Source organism: Oreochromis niloticus, unplaced genomic scaffold (genome assembly GCF_001858045.2).
Source record: "Oreochromis niloticus isolate F11D_XX unplaced genomic scaffold, O_niloticus_UMD_NMBU tig00007864_pilon, whole genome shotgun sequence".
Classification (NCBI taxonomy): domain Eukaryota; kingdom Metazoa; phylum Chordata; class Actinopteri; order Cichliformes; family Cichlidae; genus Oreochromis; species Oreochromis niloticus.
In genome coordinates this window covers 213,413-234,612 of record NW_020328812.1, presented here as the reverse complement: position 1 = coordinate 234,612, position 21,200 = coordinate 213,413, and the positions used below count along the sequence as shown (strand labels likewise).

General features: G+C 40.9%; 1 protein-coding gene and 1 long non-coding RNA gene across 2 annotated transcripts; both read left to right on the top strand.

Annotated features, from left to right (window-relative positions):
• The first annotated feature begins 319 nt into the window (after positions 1-319).
• On the top strand, positions 320-19,320 carry LOC106096514 (nuclear GTPase SLIP-GC-like). Its single transcript, XM_025904971.1, has 20 exons — positions 320-456; positions 771-883; positions 2,040-2,084; positions 2,437-2,461; positions 2,586-2,657; positions 2,889-2,982; positions 3,365-3,581; positions 3,699-3,896; positions 4,454-4,666; positions 4,766-4,926; positions 15,781-15,850; positions 15,929-16,016; positions 16,146-16,267; positions 16,695-16,871; positions 16,961-17,109; positions 17,211-17,328; positions 17,417-17,525; positions 17,614-17,744; positions 17,994-18,075; positions 19,221-19,320. The coding sequence occupies exons 1-20, from the start codon at positions 390-392 to the stop codon at positions 19,268-19,270; spliced, it is 2,301 nt and encodes a 766-aa protein (XP_025760756.1). The 5' UTR covers positions 320-389; the 3' UTR covers positions 19,271-19,320.
• LOC112845556 (uncharacterized) lies at positions 6,038-6,831 on the top strand. Its single transcript, XR_003218398.1, has 2 exons — positions 6,038-6,209; positions 6,640-6,831. It is a non-coding gene; the product is annotated as an uncharacterized LOC112845556 (long non-coding RNA).
• Positions 19,321-21,200: the final 1,880 nt, after the last annotated feature.

Below are 21,200 nucleotides of genomic sequence, written 5' to 3'. Positions count from 1 at the left end.
TTGTGTGTTGTTCTTATAAGTTGTTTTGGATGATTTTCCAGTGGTATATTATTTTATGTCATTTTTTTAATGCTTTTTGTTGTTTTTTGAGAGTTATTGTGGAGTTAATACTGCTGTAGGTCAGCTCCTTTCATCATGGCCAGAAGAGAGGTGTCCTAGCAGGCACGTGACACACACAGATCACAGACCTTATTTTTATGTGTTGCAGATGTTGCAGTAAAGAGCCCAAAGATCTGGTGCTGTCTCCTGCTTCTTATTCACACGCCATTGCACGTGTTGACAGGTGTAACACACACAAACGGGTTACATATGCATTTGAGGAGAAGCTGATAACAAAGATCTAGTCTGGTTAAATATTACAGTTTATCTTTCAGTTTCATTTCTTGGTCATGGATGATTTTGTAAGAAACAAACTGATTGAATGGCAGCTAAATGAGTTGGAGGAACGATTTGAAGGTAAATTATTATTACTAATTCTTGATAAACAAAGATCTTAATATTAATGGAATCAGTAAACTCTGAAACAGAAACTCTGTTGATATGATTTTGCTGTACAACTGTTGAGATTTTTACATGTCTGGAAGAGAAGTGCTTTTCTGTAGCATCTTCTACATTGTCAAGTCATCACAGACATTTTATCACACAAAGGCGCAGTGGCATTTAAAATAAATAGACATACTTATTTCACTTGTTTTTTTCATAAGGTGGATTTCTGTAGCAGTTTTAAATTTTGCACCTCTCCATAACTGAGATTTAACATTTAATTACAGCTAACAAAATTACAGAGGAAAGCCTTTTCTGTCTTACTGAAAATGACATCACTGAGCTAATCCCTTTGGTTGGTCCAAGGGCAAGATTCAGATGCAGACTTGAGCAGTTAAAGGTAAGTCTGGTAAATATTTTTACATTTGGTCTTAAAAATCTCACATATATAAATATGGAGGAGCAGGAGAGTCACATGCATGAAGAAAACTAAACTATTTTGTGGTTTAATAATAAATTGTGCAACAAAACAAACATTAGTAAATTTATTTCCAAAGTTATGTTTTATCTTTTTTTTAGGCCCAAAATGTGTCATTGGATACTATCTGTAATAAATGGGAATTTCTGCAATATAAATTAAATTAAAAATGTTTAAAGAAAAAAACAAAGAAAGCTTTATTGTTACAATAAATTAGTAAATTCTGTGAGAAAATTATACAAAAATATCACGACAATCCTAATCCAAATTAGATAATATGTGTGCAAAGAAAGCAAAAAGTGATTTTGTTAGATTGACATCAACACTGCACTAGTAATCTGACATTTGTAATTTGACATTTGTTCATTTCTGTGTTGATATAATCATAAAGGCTACAGACCAGCTTGAAGGGCTTCTACACACCAGCTCTACAAGCATGACATTAGCCAATGATCATTCATTTCATTACTAAAACTGAATTGCCAAACTGAATTGACAAATATGGGCTCAAAATGTGGTCATAAATATTTTTTACTTGTAAATCAGGATTTGTATGTGTAAAAAGAATTTGTGTGACCCTATTTTTCTTCCTTTCATCTGATTGGTCATGTCATGTCAATCACAAATGTAACAATCCAATCAGAGAACAGGTGGGTTTGGCTGTCGGAGGGGCAATTTATTTATTGACAGTTTTATTTTTAATTTTTTTTGTGAAATACATTTTTGTATGAAGTATTTGTTAATTAATATAACAATAATATGACAATATAAGTAATTTACTCTTTTTATTTTCTATGAACTTTGCTGAAGTCAATCAAACATTACTTTTTGACATTAGCAATGTATAAATAAATAAAAGAATTAGGAAATTAATTTGCAAATACATTTACTAAATATGTTATATTGCACATTTAATTAAAGCACAAAATGCTTCATTTCAATGGGCGTGACTCTTCTGGCCCTCATATATTATTGCATACGGATGATTTTCTGTTTCTGAGATTATGTCTTTATGACAACAATAGAATTTACTAGAATCATATCAGCCATTTACAGTTCTGGATTTTCATTTTGCTAGAATGAACAAAACAAAAGACAAGAAACACCTGAATTTTCTGCTCAGGTAAGTTAAAAGGTTTAATTCTGATTGACTATTATTTTTATCAGCAGTCATACTTTCACTGTTTGCTCAAAATTGGTTCCGGTCAGAATTATGTTGATTTTTAAGATGCCTTTATTCTTCATGTACTTGCCCATTTTCTGTATTTAACTTTCAAGGGTTAATAATTCTAATCTCAGATGATATATATGTATATATATGATATATATAATAAATTTACATTTCACTGCGTGGATTGTGGATTGTGATTGTGTTCAGACATAAGTTCTTAAAAATGTGCTTAAATGATGCCTGTGTGAAGTCTCTCATTTCTTTGCAATTTTTTAAAACCCCCCTAATCCATTTTAATTTCCAGGCTTCACTACCTAGGAGTTCAAAAGGTGAGACACATATTTATTATTTATGATAATTATCTTTAAAGACAGAAATAATTTTCTTTTGACCAAATACCTCCACTGAGAGAGACAACAAACCTAACTTTTCATGTCTTGAAAAAACATACAGGAAAAAGACAATCAGATCTTCACGGGGAGTCCAGCGAAAGGCAACCACCAACTAAAAGACAGCGTGACTCAGGTATTTACATTTGTTTCCAAAGAATGGCAGTTTCACTGTAAGGTAAAACTTTTCTTCTATAGCGTGTGTCTGATGCTAAATCACACACACACTTTTGCATTGGTTTGTTGGTGTCTGAGGTACAATAAAATACTATTTAGATCATGTACTGATGTACTCCTGTTTTTCAATATCAGTGTATCACATTGAACATTAAACTGGTTCCTGCTAAGCACTTCTTTACTCTCACAGCGAAAGAAACAAGAATATTATCTGAAGTGAAAGACATAATGAAAGAAGTCAAGGACCATATAAACGACAAAGAACAGCTTGGTGCTTTTATAAAGTGAGTATTAAGGGTTCCTCATTCTGTTAAACAACAGGAAAGACATTTTACTTTAGAATCATTTATACAGAGATCCTGATCTCTTTTTTTAAGACCATTTTGTTGAAAGAAAATCACACACACAAGATAAAAACAATAAAAAGCATTCACTCCAAACAACTGTTCACCGTACCGTGCATTGTACCAGAGACTTTCCCTGAGCAAACCTAGCCATTGCAATTTTTGTATCTGTATAATCTGTGGAAGCATTTTTAATTTTAAAGTACTGGGAAAAAATACTTTACATTTCTTTATCGAGTTGTTCACAAAGTGATGGGTTTCTAATTTTGCATGCATTTCATTGTTGAATAAATTAAGCCACGTTTAAACTCTTGTTCAACAGGAATAAAATCAGTGATTTGGAAACTGACAAAAGAGAGCTGGTTGGTGTTTTTGGACGAACTGGGGCTGGAAAGAGCTCATTAATCAATGCCATCATTAATGAGATGAATCTTTTGCCTACTGGAACTATCAGTGCATGCACCACAGTCATGATAAAGGTGGAGGCTAACACTTCCAGCTCAAAGTATGAGGCACAAATTGAGTTCATTAAAAAAGAGGTACAATAAAATATTAATGTTTATTTTCACAGTATATGTATTTACATATATAATTATAATAATTAGAATTCCTAGTTAGTCTGAGAAGATTGATTTTTTCTTTTGATCTTGTTTTAGGAGTGGGACGATGAATTATGGTCACTGAAAACTCTAAAGGAAGCTGATGATGACTATTGGGACCTGGATGAAAAGCTGTCAGCCCTGTATGGAGAAGAAAGGAAAGACAAATCCCCTGAAACCCTCATGGAACCAAAGTATTTCAAAAATATTCCAGAATTTTTGGAGTCCACGAAGAAATCTTTGGAATGTGAAACAGTAAGACCAGAAACTCCTATGCTTTCTTATTTAAAGTATTCATGTCTTGGGTTTGCAAAGACTGACATTTACATAATTTACTGTCAGCTTACTCTTCAGAAATTGGACGGATTTAACTGCAAGTTCAGCAGAATTTAAATAATTGAGAAAACTTTTATTCATCAAAACTCCAAATCCATAAAATAACAACCAGAAGTACCAGAGCTGGTTCTAGTTCTTTTTTTTTTAAGGATTTGAAACAAACCAAAAAATCATGTTATGCATGGATGATATGATAAAAACTTTCAAAAAGCTTTTCATGCCAAAGATGTCAGGAGTAGCTCCTGAGGCTAACAGTGTACATATGGCTGTACACATTAGCCTATGCTGCAATTTGGGTTTCCCGGCATAATTTACTGATGTAATTGTAACTTTTAGTAATATTGTATAGGTTATATTGGTCACTAGAAGCTATTGTTGCTCTTCAGTCATATTTCATGTTGCTTCTTTAATTCAATTTGTAATACCCTTTCAGTGATCATACATGTTTTGCATTAAAGTTATTTTATTTATTGCAGGCTCAAGAGCTATTTCAAAGACTTCGTATGTACACAAAGCAGGAAGATGGACCAAAGCAGGAAGATGGAAAAAGAGCACAGCAGTGGTTTTGGCCACTAGTGAAATGTGTGACTGTCAGGGTGCCAAACAATGACCTCCTCCAGCATGTTACACTTGTGGACCTTCCTGGAAATGGTGATCGTAACAAGAGCAGGAACGAAATGTGGAAACAGGTAATGTATTCACATCCACTGCGTCTTGCTTTCTCCTGTGTTGTCTGAATATCTTTTGTCTTCATTATTGATAACTGACATTGATCATTTTCCTTTCAGATTGTTGGAGATTGCTCCACTGTGTGGATTGTGGCTGAAATTACTCGAGCAGCATCAGAAACTGAAGCCTGGGAGATCCTGAAAAGTGGCCTGATTGGAAATGGTGGTCAGTGTCAGCAAATCCACTTTATCTGCACCAAGTCTGATCCTGCAGATGATCGGTAAGTGAATTACCAAACCATATACAGTAGTTCTGGACATAGTGGAAAAAGTACTCAATAACTGATATCAAATAAATGTTAAAGACACATAATGTTATCAACCCTAAGATGACAAGGATGAATGTTTTCTCTTTAACCTGTGTCTGTGAGCAGCTGGTTAAAGATAGATCTCATTTACTCCCTGTTTAATTTCACCAACCACACCAAAATCTCCACACATGTAGAGCAAGTTGTTGGGATGCTCACAGTTTTCAAACTGCATCTATATCACCTTCACTTGCCATTTTGTGAGCGCTGTACAAAGCACTTTTCTCACATGGAAGACAAAAAGAAAAGGGTCCGGTTTCTCATGTCGCACATCCCTCATGTTAATATAATTTGTGGACTGGTTTGTCTGGGCCCCACCTGTGAGGTAATCCTCATCACAGGCTTGCCTACACTTTATTAGCTTGTTATGTGTCTCACTGAGCGGTTTAGTGGGTAAACTGCTGCTGTTTCCGCGGGAGCCCATGGCGTATCAGTGTAACGCAGCAGTAGTAGCCAATCAAATTGCAGCTTTTAGCCAATGAAAAAAAACCTGATTGTTTACACGGAACCGTCAGAGCACAGATTTGACACCTGGTGGGAATGAAGCTTGTGTTACATTGTCTAAATTTAACCTGTCTGTAAGTTACACCTGTCAGTGCGTTGTGTTCTGGCGTGTAAGCAAGAGGCAGGAGACAGTACTGGGTCTTTGGGCTCTTTATTGCACATCTGCAACACAGAAATACAGGTCTGATCTGTGTGTGTCACGTGCCTGCCAGGACACTTCTCCTGACAAAGGAAAACAGTGCATGCTGTTAAATATATTGCAGCGATTCCTTTCACCTGCCGCTAGTGACCAGGCTAACTCAGCATGCTAATATTACAGCTGGGTTCTTGGCTAAAGCTCATTAAAAACTTAAATTAGTGAATCTCACCTTCCACAAAACTTGCACTGAAAAAGTCTCTTAACAACAGATAAAAACGCGGCGGTTCAACTATTTTTGCATTGCAGCTTGTAATCTTCACAAACTTTAATTAGCTGAGAGCAGCATGGAAGTGACTTACCTCCGGTGTGCAAATTCCCTGCTGACTCGGCCTCAGGATGGCTAGAGGCAGGAATCAAGCGCACCCAAATGAGTGCATCATTGATCATGTGCGCATCACGCAGAGGGAGAGTGGGAGTGAGAGACGAAAGGCGCAGCGACAGAGCATGGGAGTTGTAATGCAGTTTGTGTGATTCTGTGTGCGTTAATGAATCTGTAAGTTTACCTTTGTTAACTGGTATGATAACTGGTACGATAATAGTCATAGTTGTTTGTGCATGTTTAAAGCTAAAGTTATGCCTCGGTACACTGATATCACGTTAGTAGGTTTATTTAATTATTTAATTATTTAGTTAATTTGCACTACGTTCATACCAGTGGCCAGAATCTCCTCCAACGATTACATCCCGCGGTTAAAGGATTTTTCTGTTGTTTATTGCTTAGTTTAACTGTTGTTAGCTTGCCACATTCTTGCCTTAGTACTAGCAACTGGGAATATATGTGCTATTTAGCCAACTTGTGGTCTTACGGTGACCCCTTGTGGACATGGTAAAATATTGCTGTGTCTGAGTAGATGATATGTTCTGATTGTTGCTTAGTTATTTCTGACCCTGCTAATTATAGTATTACCTGTTTCTGTTTCCAGAAAACCATGCTTATAGTCACCTATACTGCATCTGCTACAGTTATAAGTTCATATCTGGCTGCCGCACAGTTGAATTTATCCTGGCAAGCCCTGCTGTAACCAGTTCTTCTGTGAAGCTTAATTAAAGACAGTGAACTCAACTCCTGGACTGCTGCAGTCTTTCTGACCGAAGACTTAGGCCAGACTTGTATACCCAGCACCTCCAGTATATATATATTCTACAAGTGGTCCTTCGAGCCGGATCGTATACTAGCTGCGCTATGGCTACACCCAGAGAGTTTAACGACGACCAGCCTGCACTGAGTCCCCGTCCCAGCAGGGTGCGACGCATTCCCGGACATCTGGAGGACTTTGAACTCACCTACCCAGCTCACTGTCTTTATAGTACCACAGTAAGACCAGCATCACCACTAAGCCCTGGGAGTTCCCCTAACTACCCTGCAGCTGGTCATTATGGTACGGCAAGTCCAGAGGAAAGATGGCAGCGGCTGGAATCACGTTGGCAAACGATAAGCCAGCAGATGAAAGAACTTGAAGTGGAAATGGACAGGGTCAGATTGCCTTCGTATCCACAGAGTGCACATCTGCCTTATCCTTCATACCACTATGCAGCATTTCAGCCACATTACAGTAGCCTCCCCCATTTAGAACTGGGTTACCCGGTTCGGCCTCCCAGTCCAAGAGCTGCACCTAACATTCAGCACCAGGTTCTGCACGCTCCAACACAAGCCCCTGCTCCTCAAGTGCAGGTTGACACTGCTGCATCAAACCCACAGCCTGCTTCAGAAGCGATGTCTGTACCAGCCCCCGCATCCACGGCTCCTCCAGCCTGCTCGCCGCCGTTGCTAACGCAGCCTGTACCCCCTGCTCTAACACAGCCAGAACCACATGTGCCTCAGCCAGTGCCCTCTACCACACTGTTACAGCCTGAGCATGTTCCGCCAGAGCAGCAGTATGATGCACTTCCCAGGGCCTGGCAGTCTGTTCCACTGCCATGTCCACCTGTGCATTATCCTAGACCACCCCGTGGTCAGCACTATTATCCAACACCTCACCCAGTAGACAGTTCACATCAGCCAAGTATGATGGAGATGGCGATTGCTTCATCATTTGGCATTCCTAAACCCAAACTGACTGTATTCAGCTCAGGGAAAGAGAGTGATTTTCTTATGCTCAAAAAGGGTCTGGACAGCTTACTTGGTCCGCACAAGCATTTAAGTGAAGACTATAAGTATCAGATCCTGCTTGACCATCTCACATTCCCATCTGCACTTCAAGTGGCAAAGAGGTATGTCAACAGTCAGACCCCATACACAAGTGCCATGCAAGCGCTCACACAGAGGTACGGACAGCCAAGGCAGCTAGTGCAGGGGGAATTGAAGGCCATTCTGAATGCCCCACCAGTCAGGGCTGGAGATTATCAAGCATTTGATGACTTTGCTACAGCAGTTGGAACTCTAGTGGGGATGCTCTGTACAATGGAGGGCCCCTCATCGTCAGAGCTTAAGTGTGGGTCTCATGTGGACACCCTACTCACCAAACTCCCCACTAACTATCGAGATGCATTTGCTGAACATTGCTTTAACCGAGGAATTATCCAAAGTGGCAGTGACCGTACATACACTCTCCCTGACCTAGCTGAGTGGCTGGAAAGGAAGGCCCAGACTCTGCAAGTGTCTCGCCAAATCACAAGCCCCTTCCCAGCTATACCAGCACATACTGAGTACAAGGACCGGAAAACAGTGAGACAACAGAGGGTCAAACCCGCTACTATTCTGCTTGGGAGTCAGCAGGGATCGAAGCCCGCTAATCCTTCTCCGAGCCCTGCCACTGTACCACACCTGAAGAAGAGAGAGCGTTTCAAGCCCTTCTGCCCTTATTGTAATAACCAGGAGCACTACCTCAATGCCTGTGCTGACTTTGCCACGCTCACCTGTACTGCCAGAGCTACCTGGATAAAAGAGAAAAAACGATGTTGGAAATGTGGCAGAGGACATTCCCCAGAAAACTGCACTCTGAAGAAGCCCTGTGCAACATGTGGAGAACAACATCTGCTCATACTCCACGATGTTGCTGCTGCAGAGAGCGTCCTGACCATAAATACGTCCTCCAACATGGTTTTCTTGGACCAAGTCAGCCATTCAGGGCGAGTAATGCTAAAGGTTGTCCCAGTGAGGTTGCAAAATGGGGAGAAAACACTGGACACATATGCTGTCCTGGATGATGGCTCTGAAAGAACAATCATACTACCTGCTGCCGTCCATCACCTTGGCCTTGTGGGAACAGAAGAGATTCTGTCCCTCAGGACAATTCGACAAGAAATCGTACAGCTGAAGGGAGCCACTGTATCCTTTCAGGTGTCAGGTATGACAAACCGAGTGAAGTATGACATTCACCAGGCTTTTACAGCAGCCGAAGTAACTCTGGCAGAGCAATCACGTGCTGCTGACCTCCTGACACAACGATACAAACACTTGAGAGGCTTATCCCTGCAGTCCTTCGACAAAGTCCAGCCCCTGCTACTTATCGGTTCTGATAACCCCCACCTGATAATACCTACCCAGCCTGTGCGTACCGGTCCAGTTGGTGGCCCAGTGGCTGTGTGCACAATGCTGGGGTGGGCGATCCAGGGACCGGCAAGCTTTTTGCAGCAACCAACAGATGAGAGAAGCTGTCTGCATTTGTCCACTCTCTCCTCCTCAGATGAGCTGCATCAACATGTCCAGAGACTCTGGCAGCTGGACACCCTACCCTTCCACACCAACAAGGAGGTGATGCGATCAGGCGAAGAGAAAGCAGCCATAGAACAACTGGAGCAAGGGACTATCCGGGTCACCGTTGATGGAGTGGCTCGCTATGCTACTCCACTGTTGCGAAGACAGAATGCACCTGTTCTTCGGGCACCTCCCACAGCAGTGATGGCACTCCTCAGAGCGACAGAGCGACGTTTGTGTAACAGTCCAGATCAAGCTGCTGTCTACAATGAGGAAATTCACAAGTTGGAGATAGCTGGTTATGTAGTAAAGATCGGCACGAATGAGGTGAGCAGCTCTGCGGAATCATGGTTTATCCCGCACCACATTGTGTACCACAACAACAAGCCCAGAATCGTCTTCAACTGCTCCTTTAACTACAAGCAAGCTTCTCTTAACAAGAACCTGCTTCCTGGCCCGGTTCTTGGGTCAACACTGCTTGGCGTGCTGTTGAGATTCAGAGAGTATGCTGTAGCTATCAGTGGAGATATTCGCGGCATGTTCCATCAGGTGCGCCTTCTGCCTGAGGACCAGCCACTTCTACGCTTCTTATGGCGAGATGGGGAGAGGGAGCGCAGCCCAGACGTGTACGAGTGGCGTGTCCTTCCTTTCGGGACCACATGTAGCCCATGCTGTGCTACATATGCCCTGCAGCGCCATGTAAAGGATCACAGCGAAGACAATGAAGAGGTACTGTACTCTGTGCTCCATGCATTCTATGTGGATAACTGCTTACAGTCTCTACAGTCTCAGACTCAGGCAAAAAACCTGATAGACAAGATGAGAGCCCTCCTTGCCAGTGGAGGATTTGAGATAAGGCAGTGGGCTAGCAACGCACCTGAGGTTATTTCTCACCTACCAACAGAAGCCAAATCAACTGAGTGTGAGTTATGGCTGACCACTAACAAGACTGAACCACAAGAGTCTTCCCTTGGTCTCCTGTGGCGCTGCAGCTCTGACACATTGGGATACAAGCACCGTGCCATTCCACGTACTGCACCAACCCTGAGATATGTTTACAGAGTACTGGCAAGCCAATATGACCCATTAGGTTATATCATTCCCTTTACAACGCGAGCCAAGGTTCTGGTTCAGGCACTCTGGAAGAAGGAGAGGGGTTGGGATGAGCCGATTGCTGATGAGCTCCTGTCCGTATGGTTAGCATGGGAAAGTGAGCTGCCATACTTGCCAAACCTCAGCTTGCCAAGGTGTTACACTCCTGGTATCTCGGCTGGGAGCCCCGTGAACCTACACATCTTCTGTGATGCCTCAGAGAGAGCCTATGGTGCGGTTGCATACCTGAGAGTAGAGACTGACAGCAATGAAGTTGAAGTGGCATTTGTGATGGCCCGATCCCGTGTGGCACCCAAAAGGCAGCTCTCAATACCTCGCCTGGAACTTTGTGCTGCCCTAGCAGGAGCACAGTTAGCCAAAGTTCTGCAGACCGAGTTAACCCTGCCATTACAGACAACTACTCTGTGGACCGATTCGACCACTGTCCTTCACTGGATCCAGTCTGAATCCCAGCAGTATAAAGTGTTTGTGGGAACCCGAATAGCAGAAATTCAAGAGCTTGTTGGAGCTGAGAGCTGGAGATATGTTCCCTCTGAAGAGAACCCTGCCGATGACATCACACGTGGGAAATCCTTAAAGGATTTAACTAAGCCAGACCGCTGGACAGATGGCCCAGCATTCCTCCATCAGCCTCCCGCTAGCTGGCCTACGCACCCCACGGTGAGCTCGATGCAGAAGGAAGAGATCCGCGACACCATCTTCTGTGGCAACATTTCCACAAGCAGCCCGCTGACGCCTGATCTGACCCAGTTCAAATCCTGGACCGAGCTGATACATGCCACATATCACGCCCTCCACGGGGCGGCCGCTCCACCGATGACTGCCTCCAGTCGTAGGGAGGCAGAAATTGCCCTCCTGAAAAGGTCACAAAGTGAGAGTTTCCCGGCAGAGTTGGCTGCATTGCAGTCAGGTAAAACTGTCAGCCCTAACAGCCGCTTGCTGTCGCTTTCACCTGAATTAGACCATACTGCAGGGTTGATCAGGGTTGGAGGTCGGCTCCGGAGGGCTGAAAATCTGAAAGAGGACACCATCCATCCTATAGTTCTTGCACCAGATCACCCCGTCACAAAGCTGTTAGTGCAGGACTATGATAACCGTCTGTTACATGCAGGTCCTGACCGTATATTCGCAGAGATAAGGAGGACCTACTGGATACTTCGCGGCCGACAGATCATCAAGAGACATCAACGCAGCTGTGTGGAATGTTGTAAATGGCGCAGCAAACCAGTCACTCCCCAGATGGCAGACCTACCAGCTGCACGATTACGCATCACTAAACCACCATACTGGTCCACTGGAGTCGACTGCTTTGGCCCTTACACCATAAAAATAGGACGGAGGCATGAGAAAAGGTGGGGTATTATCTTTAAATGTCTGACCACCAGGTGCGTACATCTGGACCTCTTGTGCAGCATGAACACAGATTCATTCTTGCTTGCCCTTCGGCGCTTTGTGGCAAGGAGAGGAAAACCCTTTGAGATTCTCTGTGATCATGGCACCAACTTCAGAGGAGGAGAGAGGGAACTCAGAGAAGATTTTGCTGCCATGGAACCAGTTTTGAAGCAACAGCTCGCTGAACAGAGTATTGATTTCAAATTCAATCCACCACTTGCTCCACATTTTGGAGGCACATGGGAGAGGGAAATCAAGTCGGTCAAAGCTTCCCTGCATGTCGTCCTGAAAGACCAAGCTGTCCCAGAAGAAGTACTGATGACTATGCTTGTAGAAGTGGAGGGCATTCTTAACTCGAAACCTCTTGGTTATGCAACATCAGACATTGCGGACCCTGATCCCATTACTCCGAACCTTCTGCTTATGGGGCGGAGAGACGCATCCCTACCACAAGCAGTGTACAGCAAGAGTGACCTACTGGGACACCGCCGCTGGAGACATAGCCAAGTGCTTGCCGACCATTTCTGGGTTCAGTTCACTCGCAATTACCTACCGAACCTTCAGCTCCGTCAAAAGTGGCGCATCGGTACCCCAGATCTTACAGTAGATCGAGTGGTCATGGTGACTGACCCACAGCTACCAAGGGCTCTGTGGCCAGTTGGGCGGGTAACTAAAGTGATCCCCAGCGATGATGGCAAGATACGCACAGCTGAGGTCGACATAAAAGGAGCTACATACATTCGCCCCGTGACTAAACTCATCACTCTTCCAAAAATGCCAGAGGACTGAAGGGGTGTATATTATCCAGCAGGGACCTTTGTGTTCTGCAAATTCACTTAGTGAATTTGGGGGCGGCTGTGCAAATTCCCTGCTGACTCGGCCTCAGGATGGCTAGAGGCAGGAATCAAGCGCACCCAAATGAGTGCATCATTGATCATGTGCGCATCACGCAGAGGGAGAGTGAGAGACGAAAGGCGCAGCGACAGAGCATGGGAGTTGTAACGCAGTTTCTGTGATTCTGTGTGCGTTAATGAATCTGTAAGTTTACCTTTGTTAACTGGTATGATAACTGGTACGATAATAGTCATAGTTGTTTGTGCATGTTTAAAGCTAAAGTTATGCCTCGGTACACTGATATCACGTTAGTAGGTTTATTTAATTATTTAATTATTTAGTTAATTTGCACTACGTTCATACCAGTGGCCAGAATCTCCTCCAACGATTACATCCCGCGGTTAAAGGATTTTTCTGTTGTTTATTGCTTAGTTTAACTGTTGTTAGCTTGCCACATTCTTGCCTTAGTACTAGCAACTGGGAATATATGTGCTATTTAGCCAACTTGTGGTCTTACGGTGACCCCTTGTGGACATGGTAAAATATTGCTGTGTCTGAGTAGATGATATGTTCTGATTGTTGCTTAGTTATTTCTGACCCTGCTAATTATAGTATTACCTGTTTCTGTTTCCAGAAAACCATGCTTATAGTCACCTATACTGCATCTGCTACAGTTATAAGTTCATATCTGGCTGCCGCACAGTTGAATTTATCCTGGCAAGCCCTGCTGTAACCAGTTCTTCTGTGAAGCTTAATTAAAGACAGTGAACTCAACTCCTGGACTGCTGCAGTCTTTCTGACCGAAGACTTAGGCCAGACTTGTATACCCAGCACCTCCAGTATATATATATTCTACATCCGGCCATGTTGAAACCGGGGCACACATGCACATGCCTACGTCACACACAGCGCGCACACACACACGAACACACACAGACACACAGGCAGGAGATTAAAATGCAAAATGATTTTTTTTAAGTGTTTTGGGGGAAATTCACAAGTATTTAACACATATGTTACACAAAAATAACCACCAGTTCCTGTTTATTTGTAAATTATATAGTGTTACTACCCTTAGGGCTGTGCTTTTGCATTAAGTACCTATACTTTAAGTAATGCATAATAAACTCTGTCATCATGTTTTTGAGATAATACAGACCAGAAATAATAATCCTGTGTTGTTTATTAGATTATATGTTTGTTTGTTTTTATGTTAAAACAAGTTTCAGTTAGTTTACAGGGACGAATTTTTGGGGGGGGGGGTTATTTTTCAAAAGATAGCTTGTTTTTTAGTTTTTGTGAGTGTGAGATGTCAACAATAGCAATAATTTATGTATTACTTTTTCAGTGATTACAGGGCAAAATCAATTAAACTCAGTCAAAATTATTTCAACTTAATTTAGATCACTTCAGACTATTTTTCCAAATATACGTAAAACTTTTATCTGCTGACGTTAAGTTTATTTATCTTTGGGTAATAGTCACAGTCTGGCTTGTATCAGTAAAAGCACCACTGTGTTGTGGACCAATGAGAGCTAGTCATCTCTAGGACTTCCCCATGACATACAGCAAGAGCTGCAGGCCCTGGGTTGTCACAGACTTTTTTATTGTTCCAGCAGTTTTTCCGTTGTGAATGGCACAGGTTCATATGGGGCAGAGCTATGTGAGGTTTGAGACACACAAAAGTCTGCAGGAAAGAAAATGATGTTGGCCCCCAACCAGTAAAGTGACATGAGTAGAATAAGAACTATTACTAGGGATGCAACGATACCAATTTTTTCAAACCGATCCGATATCGATACTTGGATCTGAGTACTTGCCGATACCGAGTACAAAAACCGATACTTCTACCACACAAGTTAAACTTAACCAGTAGTAAAGAAACGACCGCAGACAATTCTTTAACCCAAACGAAACGTTTACTGAACGTAAGGGCAGAGACAAATACTGTACAACACATCCCTTTTTTAAACTCAAATGATATTCCAATTCCTTAACCAAATGAAATACACTGTATAAATGAAATAATTCCCTTTCAAATTATATTAAACAACCCAACTTATGTTATCACCTTTTGGTAAGTGACTCACTAATATACACTCCAAAACACGTTATATAAATCCACTAAACATACAATATTCACACATGGGCCCCACACACACTCACATTCACACTTGTTGCAGGCCTGTTTGCTGCTCACGCCGGACGATGGAGAAAAATCCTCTTCTCCCCAGTAAGAGCACAAAAGTCTGACTTACAGTTCTGTTGCTCGGTAGGTCGCCGTGTACCAGTGCCACACTAAATCCACTCCCTGCGGACCCGATGCTGTCTCTGCTACAGCACGTTAGCGAGTCACTGTCCAGCTCTCCGACAGTCCATAGCGGCTGCCTCCGGCGCAGCCAAGCAGTCCGGGCTAGCCTTTAGCCTTGGCGGTCGTAGCTGGAAACACAGCACGGTGGTGCGACCATTGAATCAAAAAGTCACTTCACCCACACTCTGTTGCGAAGCTCTCACACGGTTAGCTTTCTAGTCACACACTCTTTTGTGCTAGTTAACCTCAGTAAAACTAGCCGAGTCTCTCACTTTGGTTCAGCTAACCTCGTGCATCTCTCCATGCCGTTCTCTTCTGTGAACTATGAACACCTTATGTTACCGTGGCGTTCAAATCCATGGGAATTATGAGTATCTACTCCCAAATTCCCATCCGGGCTACATTAGTATCGGTTCATGGTATCGGTTAACTTTTACGAGTACGCACACATTGTACAGTATCGGCCCCGATACCCGATACCAGTATCGGTATCGGTGCATCCCTAACTATTACCATGAATAAAATCGTAAAGCATAGAAAAGGTGAGGAAGAACAGAAAGCAAGATTGATCAGAAGGTAAAAAGAAAGCAGGAGTACAGGACCTAAAGTGGTCGGTCCTTTTAATATGCTGATCTTGTTGAGACGTCTTTTTGAAGTGGTAAAGGTTTTTAATGGTATGTTGCACTCCACATTCAAATCCACTCAGCTATTTTCTTGATATGTTGCTATATGTTTAAGTCATATGTTGAATCTAGTTTCCTTTTCTGTCCAATTAAGAGTTACAAAAAACAAGAAAGCCAAGGAAAAAGTGATGAACGAATTCCACACACTGAACAAGACTCTGAGTGTGAGTTTTACAGACTTTGGAATAGTTTTCTATAATGGCGAGCCAAAGCTTCATTAAAATTAAAACTCATTATTTCAGGAGCAGTTCAGCGATAAAGATTTCGAAGTGTTCACAGTGAGTGCTCAAGAGGTCCTAAAAAGAAAACGTGTAAAAGAAGACGACAATGGTAGGTAATAAGCATGTCAGAATATTTTGTGATTAAAAGAAAACAATCTTGTTCAGTGAATGTCTTGTTTTATTTTTACTTTACTTAAATCAGGAAGGAGTTGCTAGATTAAATCACATTTATTTACAGAAATACCCAAACTTCAAGACATCTTGCAAAATCTCAACGAGTGCCACTCTGAGACAGATATCTATGTGAATGGAGCTTATGGGATTCTGTCTTTGATTGAAGGTGCCAGGGGCAGAAATGAGGTAACATCAAGTTATCTATGTGGACAAATATATTTATGATCATAAGCTGACCTCCCAGCCCATTGTTCCTTCAGTGGGCTGGTTTCAGTCATGCAAATGTAGTGTTAATAAGATTTGGGGAAACCTGCAGTCAGCTGAGACTGAAGAAGTTACTTGAATGAGTGACTAAACATTTCTCCCATAAAGCGTCCAGATGAACAGAATTTACCTGGCTGATTGAGCATGCATCAAGAGATAATAATGACAAATTTAAAACTCGAAATGTTTGCACAACTCTGACAACTAAGAAAAGTTTTGTTATCAAGATGTCTTGAGAAGCACTGACAGACAAAATTTAAAAATAATGAATAAAAAACAGATTTATAGTATTTATTGTATTTATAGTATTACTGCTTTAAAATAAAATATATATACCTTTTAATTTCAGGGTGTTGGAAAAGCAGATGGTGTATGTAAAGTCCTTGAGAAAAACATGACAGAACAACTGGATCAAGTGAAAAAAGCACTTGAAAAAGCGATCAAGGATTTTGAACAATGTCTTACAGAAGGGGTTAAAAATTCCCAAACCTCTGAAGAAAAGCTGAAAACCTTTTTGGACTGTGATGTATGTCTCAGAATTATAATTAACGTGAAAGCAACAGATTCTTCACTTAATGAGCATGTGTTTAGAAATGGTTTCTTGATTTGTTTCAGGAAAACACTATTGTTTTCAAACAATTACAGGCTGTGGTTAGGAAAAACGGCATCCACAAACCAAAAAACGGGGAAGAAATAAATCTCAACACAATGTTGGCTTCCTGTTTGACTGACAGCATTGATAAAAATTTCAGAAAGACCTTCCCGTAAGAATAACATTTAATTCTGTACCATATAATCACATGATACCTAAAACATACCTAAAACAAACTTGTCAATGCTGCCGTCATGAAATTTTTTTTTTCAGAAATGATGTTAAAGGCAGATATTTCGATGGAGTCATCAGCAGATTTTCACTTGACACAAAACCGCTGCTTCCAGAGAACCTAGATGTCAAACTGCAGCTGATATTTCTCCAGACAGAGGTAAAACCAATCAGCTTTATCAGTGCATTAGCAGCAGAATTTACCTAAAACAGTCATTTTTAACAGATCCATATTTCGTGTGTCTAAGGAGGAAAGAATTAAGGCAAAACTCAACAAAATAATTCTAAAGAAGAAGAAAATAATCTACAACAGTCTAACAGAGACAATTGTGAAAAGCATGCAAAAGGGCTATGATGGTAAGAAGATGGTCAACTGTCACAATGATAAATCACAACTGTATTAAAAAAAGAAAATGTTTTGACAACGTTTTGTGTCTTCTTGTAGATGCAAAGAAAATTTCAGGAAAAGATGCACTGGAAAACATGAGGAACACTCTTGAGACACATGTATCCTCAAATAGGAACATGTATGAGGATGCAAAAAAGACCATGTTGGAGAAGATGGATAAACTGAAGGTTGGTCATGTTGTGTTGCATCCTTCTTCATTCATCATGGTTTATATATCTGAGTGCTTTTGCTCAGTCAGGGCATTCTCTAATCATTACACTGAGGTGGCTGTTTACATTTGTATTTGTCAGTATTACAAAGATTTAGTCTTCTACGATGAGATGAAATTAACTGTTTAAAGGAAACTGGCCACAATAACTCTAAACATACATGTACACACTAATTCAGATGTTTACGTTGTTTTTAATCTAAATTAGACGACCATCTGCAAAGAACTGAAGGAAACCATGGAACACTCCATTAAACTCTCATTCAAGGCTGATGTTTGCCCTCTTCCAGGTAAAGGGAATATAGGCTATGAAAATAAATACTTTATGTTGAACAATGTAGGGCTGGGCGATATGGCCTAAAATTCATATCGCGATATAATTTGAAGCACGTGCGGTAACGATATATATAGCGATATATTCTTTTCTTCTGTATAACGTATTTTCCACACTATAAAGCACACTTAAAATCCTTTAATTTTCTCAAAAATCGAGAGCGTGCCTTATGCATGAATTCTGGTTGTGCTTACTGACCTCGAACCGATTTGGGCGTGCAGAAATCTGTTAAAAAATGTTTTAGTACAACGTTGGTAAACCGCACTGCTTGATGGATTGTCAGAGCATTACGGCTGCCGTAGTGAGGAGCTTCGCAGAGTAATCTGGGTCCAAAACTCCGTCTGCTTCAGGTCCCAAAGTCAAACGAACACAGAGTTAAAAACTGTCTAAATTCTTTAATCTTTAATAAAATCATCAGCGTTGCTGCTTTACCAGGTGTAACAATTAAGTTTAACATCCAGGCATCCATGAAAACAGAAGTTATTAAATTTAACGGATTTAGAAGTTAACAGGAAGTTAGCTCGCTAGTTTCCACCTAAACATGACATACCATGTTCTGACTGAGAGATTTATGAAACTAATTCAAACGTACAGCTCTGCTACCACTTCCAACATAAATGAAGATAGAAAACTAAGCAGCAGTGGCGTTTGCAGGGTTACTGAAGTTGGACTACCTGGTGTATAATGTTGTGCAACGTGATTGCTAGCGACACAGCTATGTTATTATAACATTAGCACAGTGAAGCTGGAGGATGAACGCCAACTTTTTTTCCACTCGATAAAAGTCATTAATGAATCAATGTTACCGAAGTGGAGGAAGTGCAGTTTTTGGCTTTCCCCATATTTCAAAAGTGCTTCATCTCTTTGCTGTGACTGTCGGCATATATTGCAGATTATAATGGTTTTAGCCGCTGCGATGCTTTTGACCAAAACAGGCGCAGCTTGATGACATCATCAACATGCGCTATCGTGATAGAGCGGTATAGTAAAAATCTCTACCGTTGGCCAAATTTATATCGTTTCTATCGTATATCGTTTATATCGCCCACCCCTAGAACAATGCTAAAGAATGTTTTTACTTATTTTATTGTTTTTTTGTAGATGTTTCAAAGCATCTTAAAACTGTGCAGCGATATCATGATGAAGTTTAAAAGAGAGAGAGAGAAATGCCAGCGCAGTAATCGGGTAAATATTTAAATGTTATTGCATGTCACGGGATTATTATTGTTAACCATTTTGTGCTAAATTACTTTAACAGTTAAATTAAGTTAAATTTTCTATTGTAACAACAGCAAACATGTTTAACAAATCATTTTCATAACTTGAATTGCAAATATAAATTGTAAATTTTATTCTAAAATTTAAGATTCTAAAAATGCAGCTGAGGCCTCAGGCGTTTTTTATATAACCATTTCAAACTATTTACAGAACAATCAGGTGTTCTGCATCAAATATGAAGGCACACAAATGATTTGTGCCACTGCACAGCACAGGCATAAACCCCGCAGGTCTGACATTGTGAGGCTTATGACTACTCCTGTTTTCCCACAGCGTTTACACTTCAGTCTGCTTTTGGTGGCTTTTTTGCAGCAACTGTGACACTTAATAGTAGATCTGGCACACAAAACAAAACAACAACTACACTAACAATATACTGCAAACATGCTAAACATCACAAATCTCTCACATCTCAAAACTCTCTCTCTGTCTCTCTTTAGCTTGCTCCTTTTCACTGCTGTCACTCCTAAAACTTCTAAACTTCTAAAACTCTTCCTAAACAACCAAATGCCATGTTGCCACATCATGTTTTGATTGGTTGACTTGGTACTTTTTTTTTTTTGCTCACAAGCAGAGAGTACTTTCTAGCAGTGTCCTTAGAAAACAGTTTTTACAGCTTTTTCCCGCAGTAATTAACACAGTATTATTCAGAAAACAAAGATCATCTGTATTTTTATGCTAACTCTGGTTTTATGTGGCCTATTAACACAGTTTAAAAACTGGTATATAGTTTGAAGTCTGCCCTTTACACACAAGTTGAACGGTCGCTAAGTCGCTGCATCTCGTTGCTGTGTCATCTTAAATTGATCATGTGATTTGGACACGCCAGGATGTCCGTCGACCCCAGAGGGCTAAACACCAGTACCCTAAAAATCCCAATAATCCACTTATGAAAAAATGATTATATTCCTATATTGTATGAGAAATTATTCTGTTTGTCTGACAATGCTGACAATCACAGTTCATTTATTCATTTCTGCTTTTTTTTCCAGAAGTTGTTTGTATTTTAATTTTAGTTAACCAAAATATTCACATCTAGTTTTAGTTAACTGTAATATTGTTAGCAACCTGCCCAGGGTGTACTCTGCCACTTGCCTGACAGCTGGGAAAGGCTCCAGTGACCCAGACTTGGGTAAGTGTAAGTAAAATGGATGGATATTTAAATATGAATTCCTCCCAGGGGTGTCACCAGGCTCTAAACAAAAAAGGCCAGCAGTGTATTCAAATCCCTCTTTTTTTCCTTCTTGGTTTCGTTAATTATTTGTAGACCTGAGTGAAACAGAAAATTAGAAAGAGAAATACAGAGTTAGAAGATCTACAATGTTGTTGTTTTTAATTTTAGGGGTCTAAACACTATGATATCCAGAACTTTCTCTTTAAATTTTAATGATTCTATTGATGTTATTCTTTCTTTTACATATTTTGATGTGTTATAGTAAATTTTAATATTTTAATTGCACCTGTTTAACCTTCAATCATTTAGGTATATATTTGTCAGTTTTATCCTTGAAACTTATACAGTGGAGCCCCCACTTACGGAATTAATTAATTCCGTAAGTGGGGTTTTTTTGTCTTTTGTAAATCGAAAATTTTCCTAATTCGAAGCACCCATTGCGCCTTTTGAATGAACGATAGGCTAATTGCTAACTGCAACAACAATACGTCGTTCAAGTGGAACAGTGAAGCGCAAGTACGAAAGCCAAGGGGTTGTCACATGATTCGGAAGGCATTGTGGACATTGTAGGCTCAGCCAATCAGAGCCAGCGGATTTCATTACACGGGCATTTTGCCGTAACACGGGCA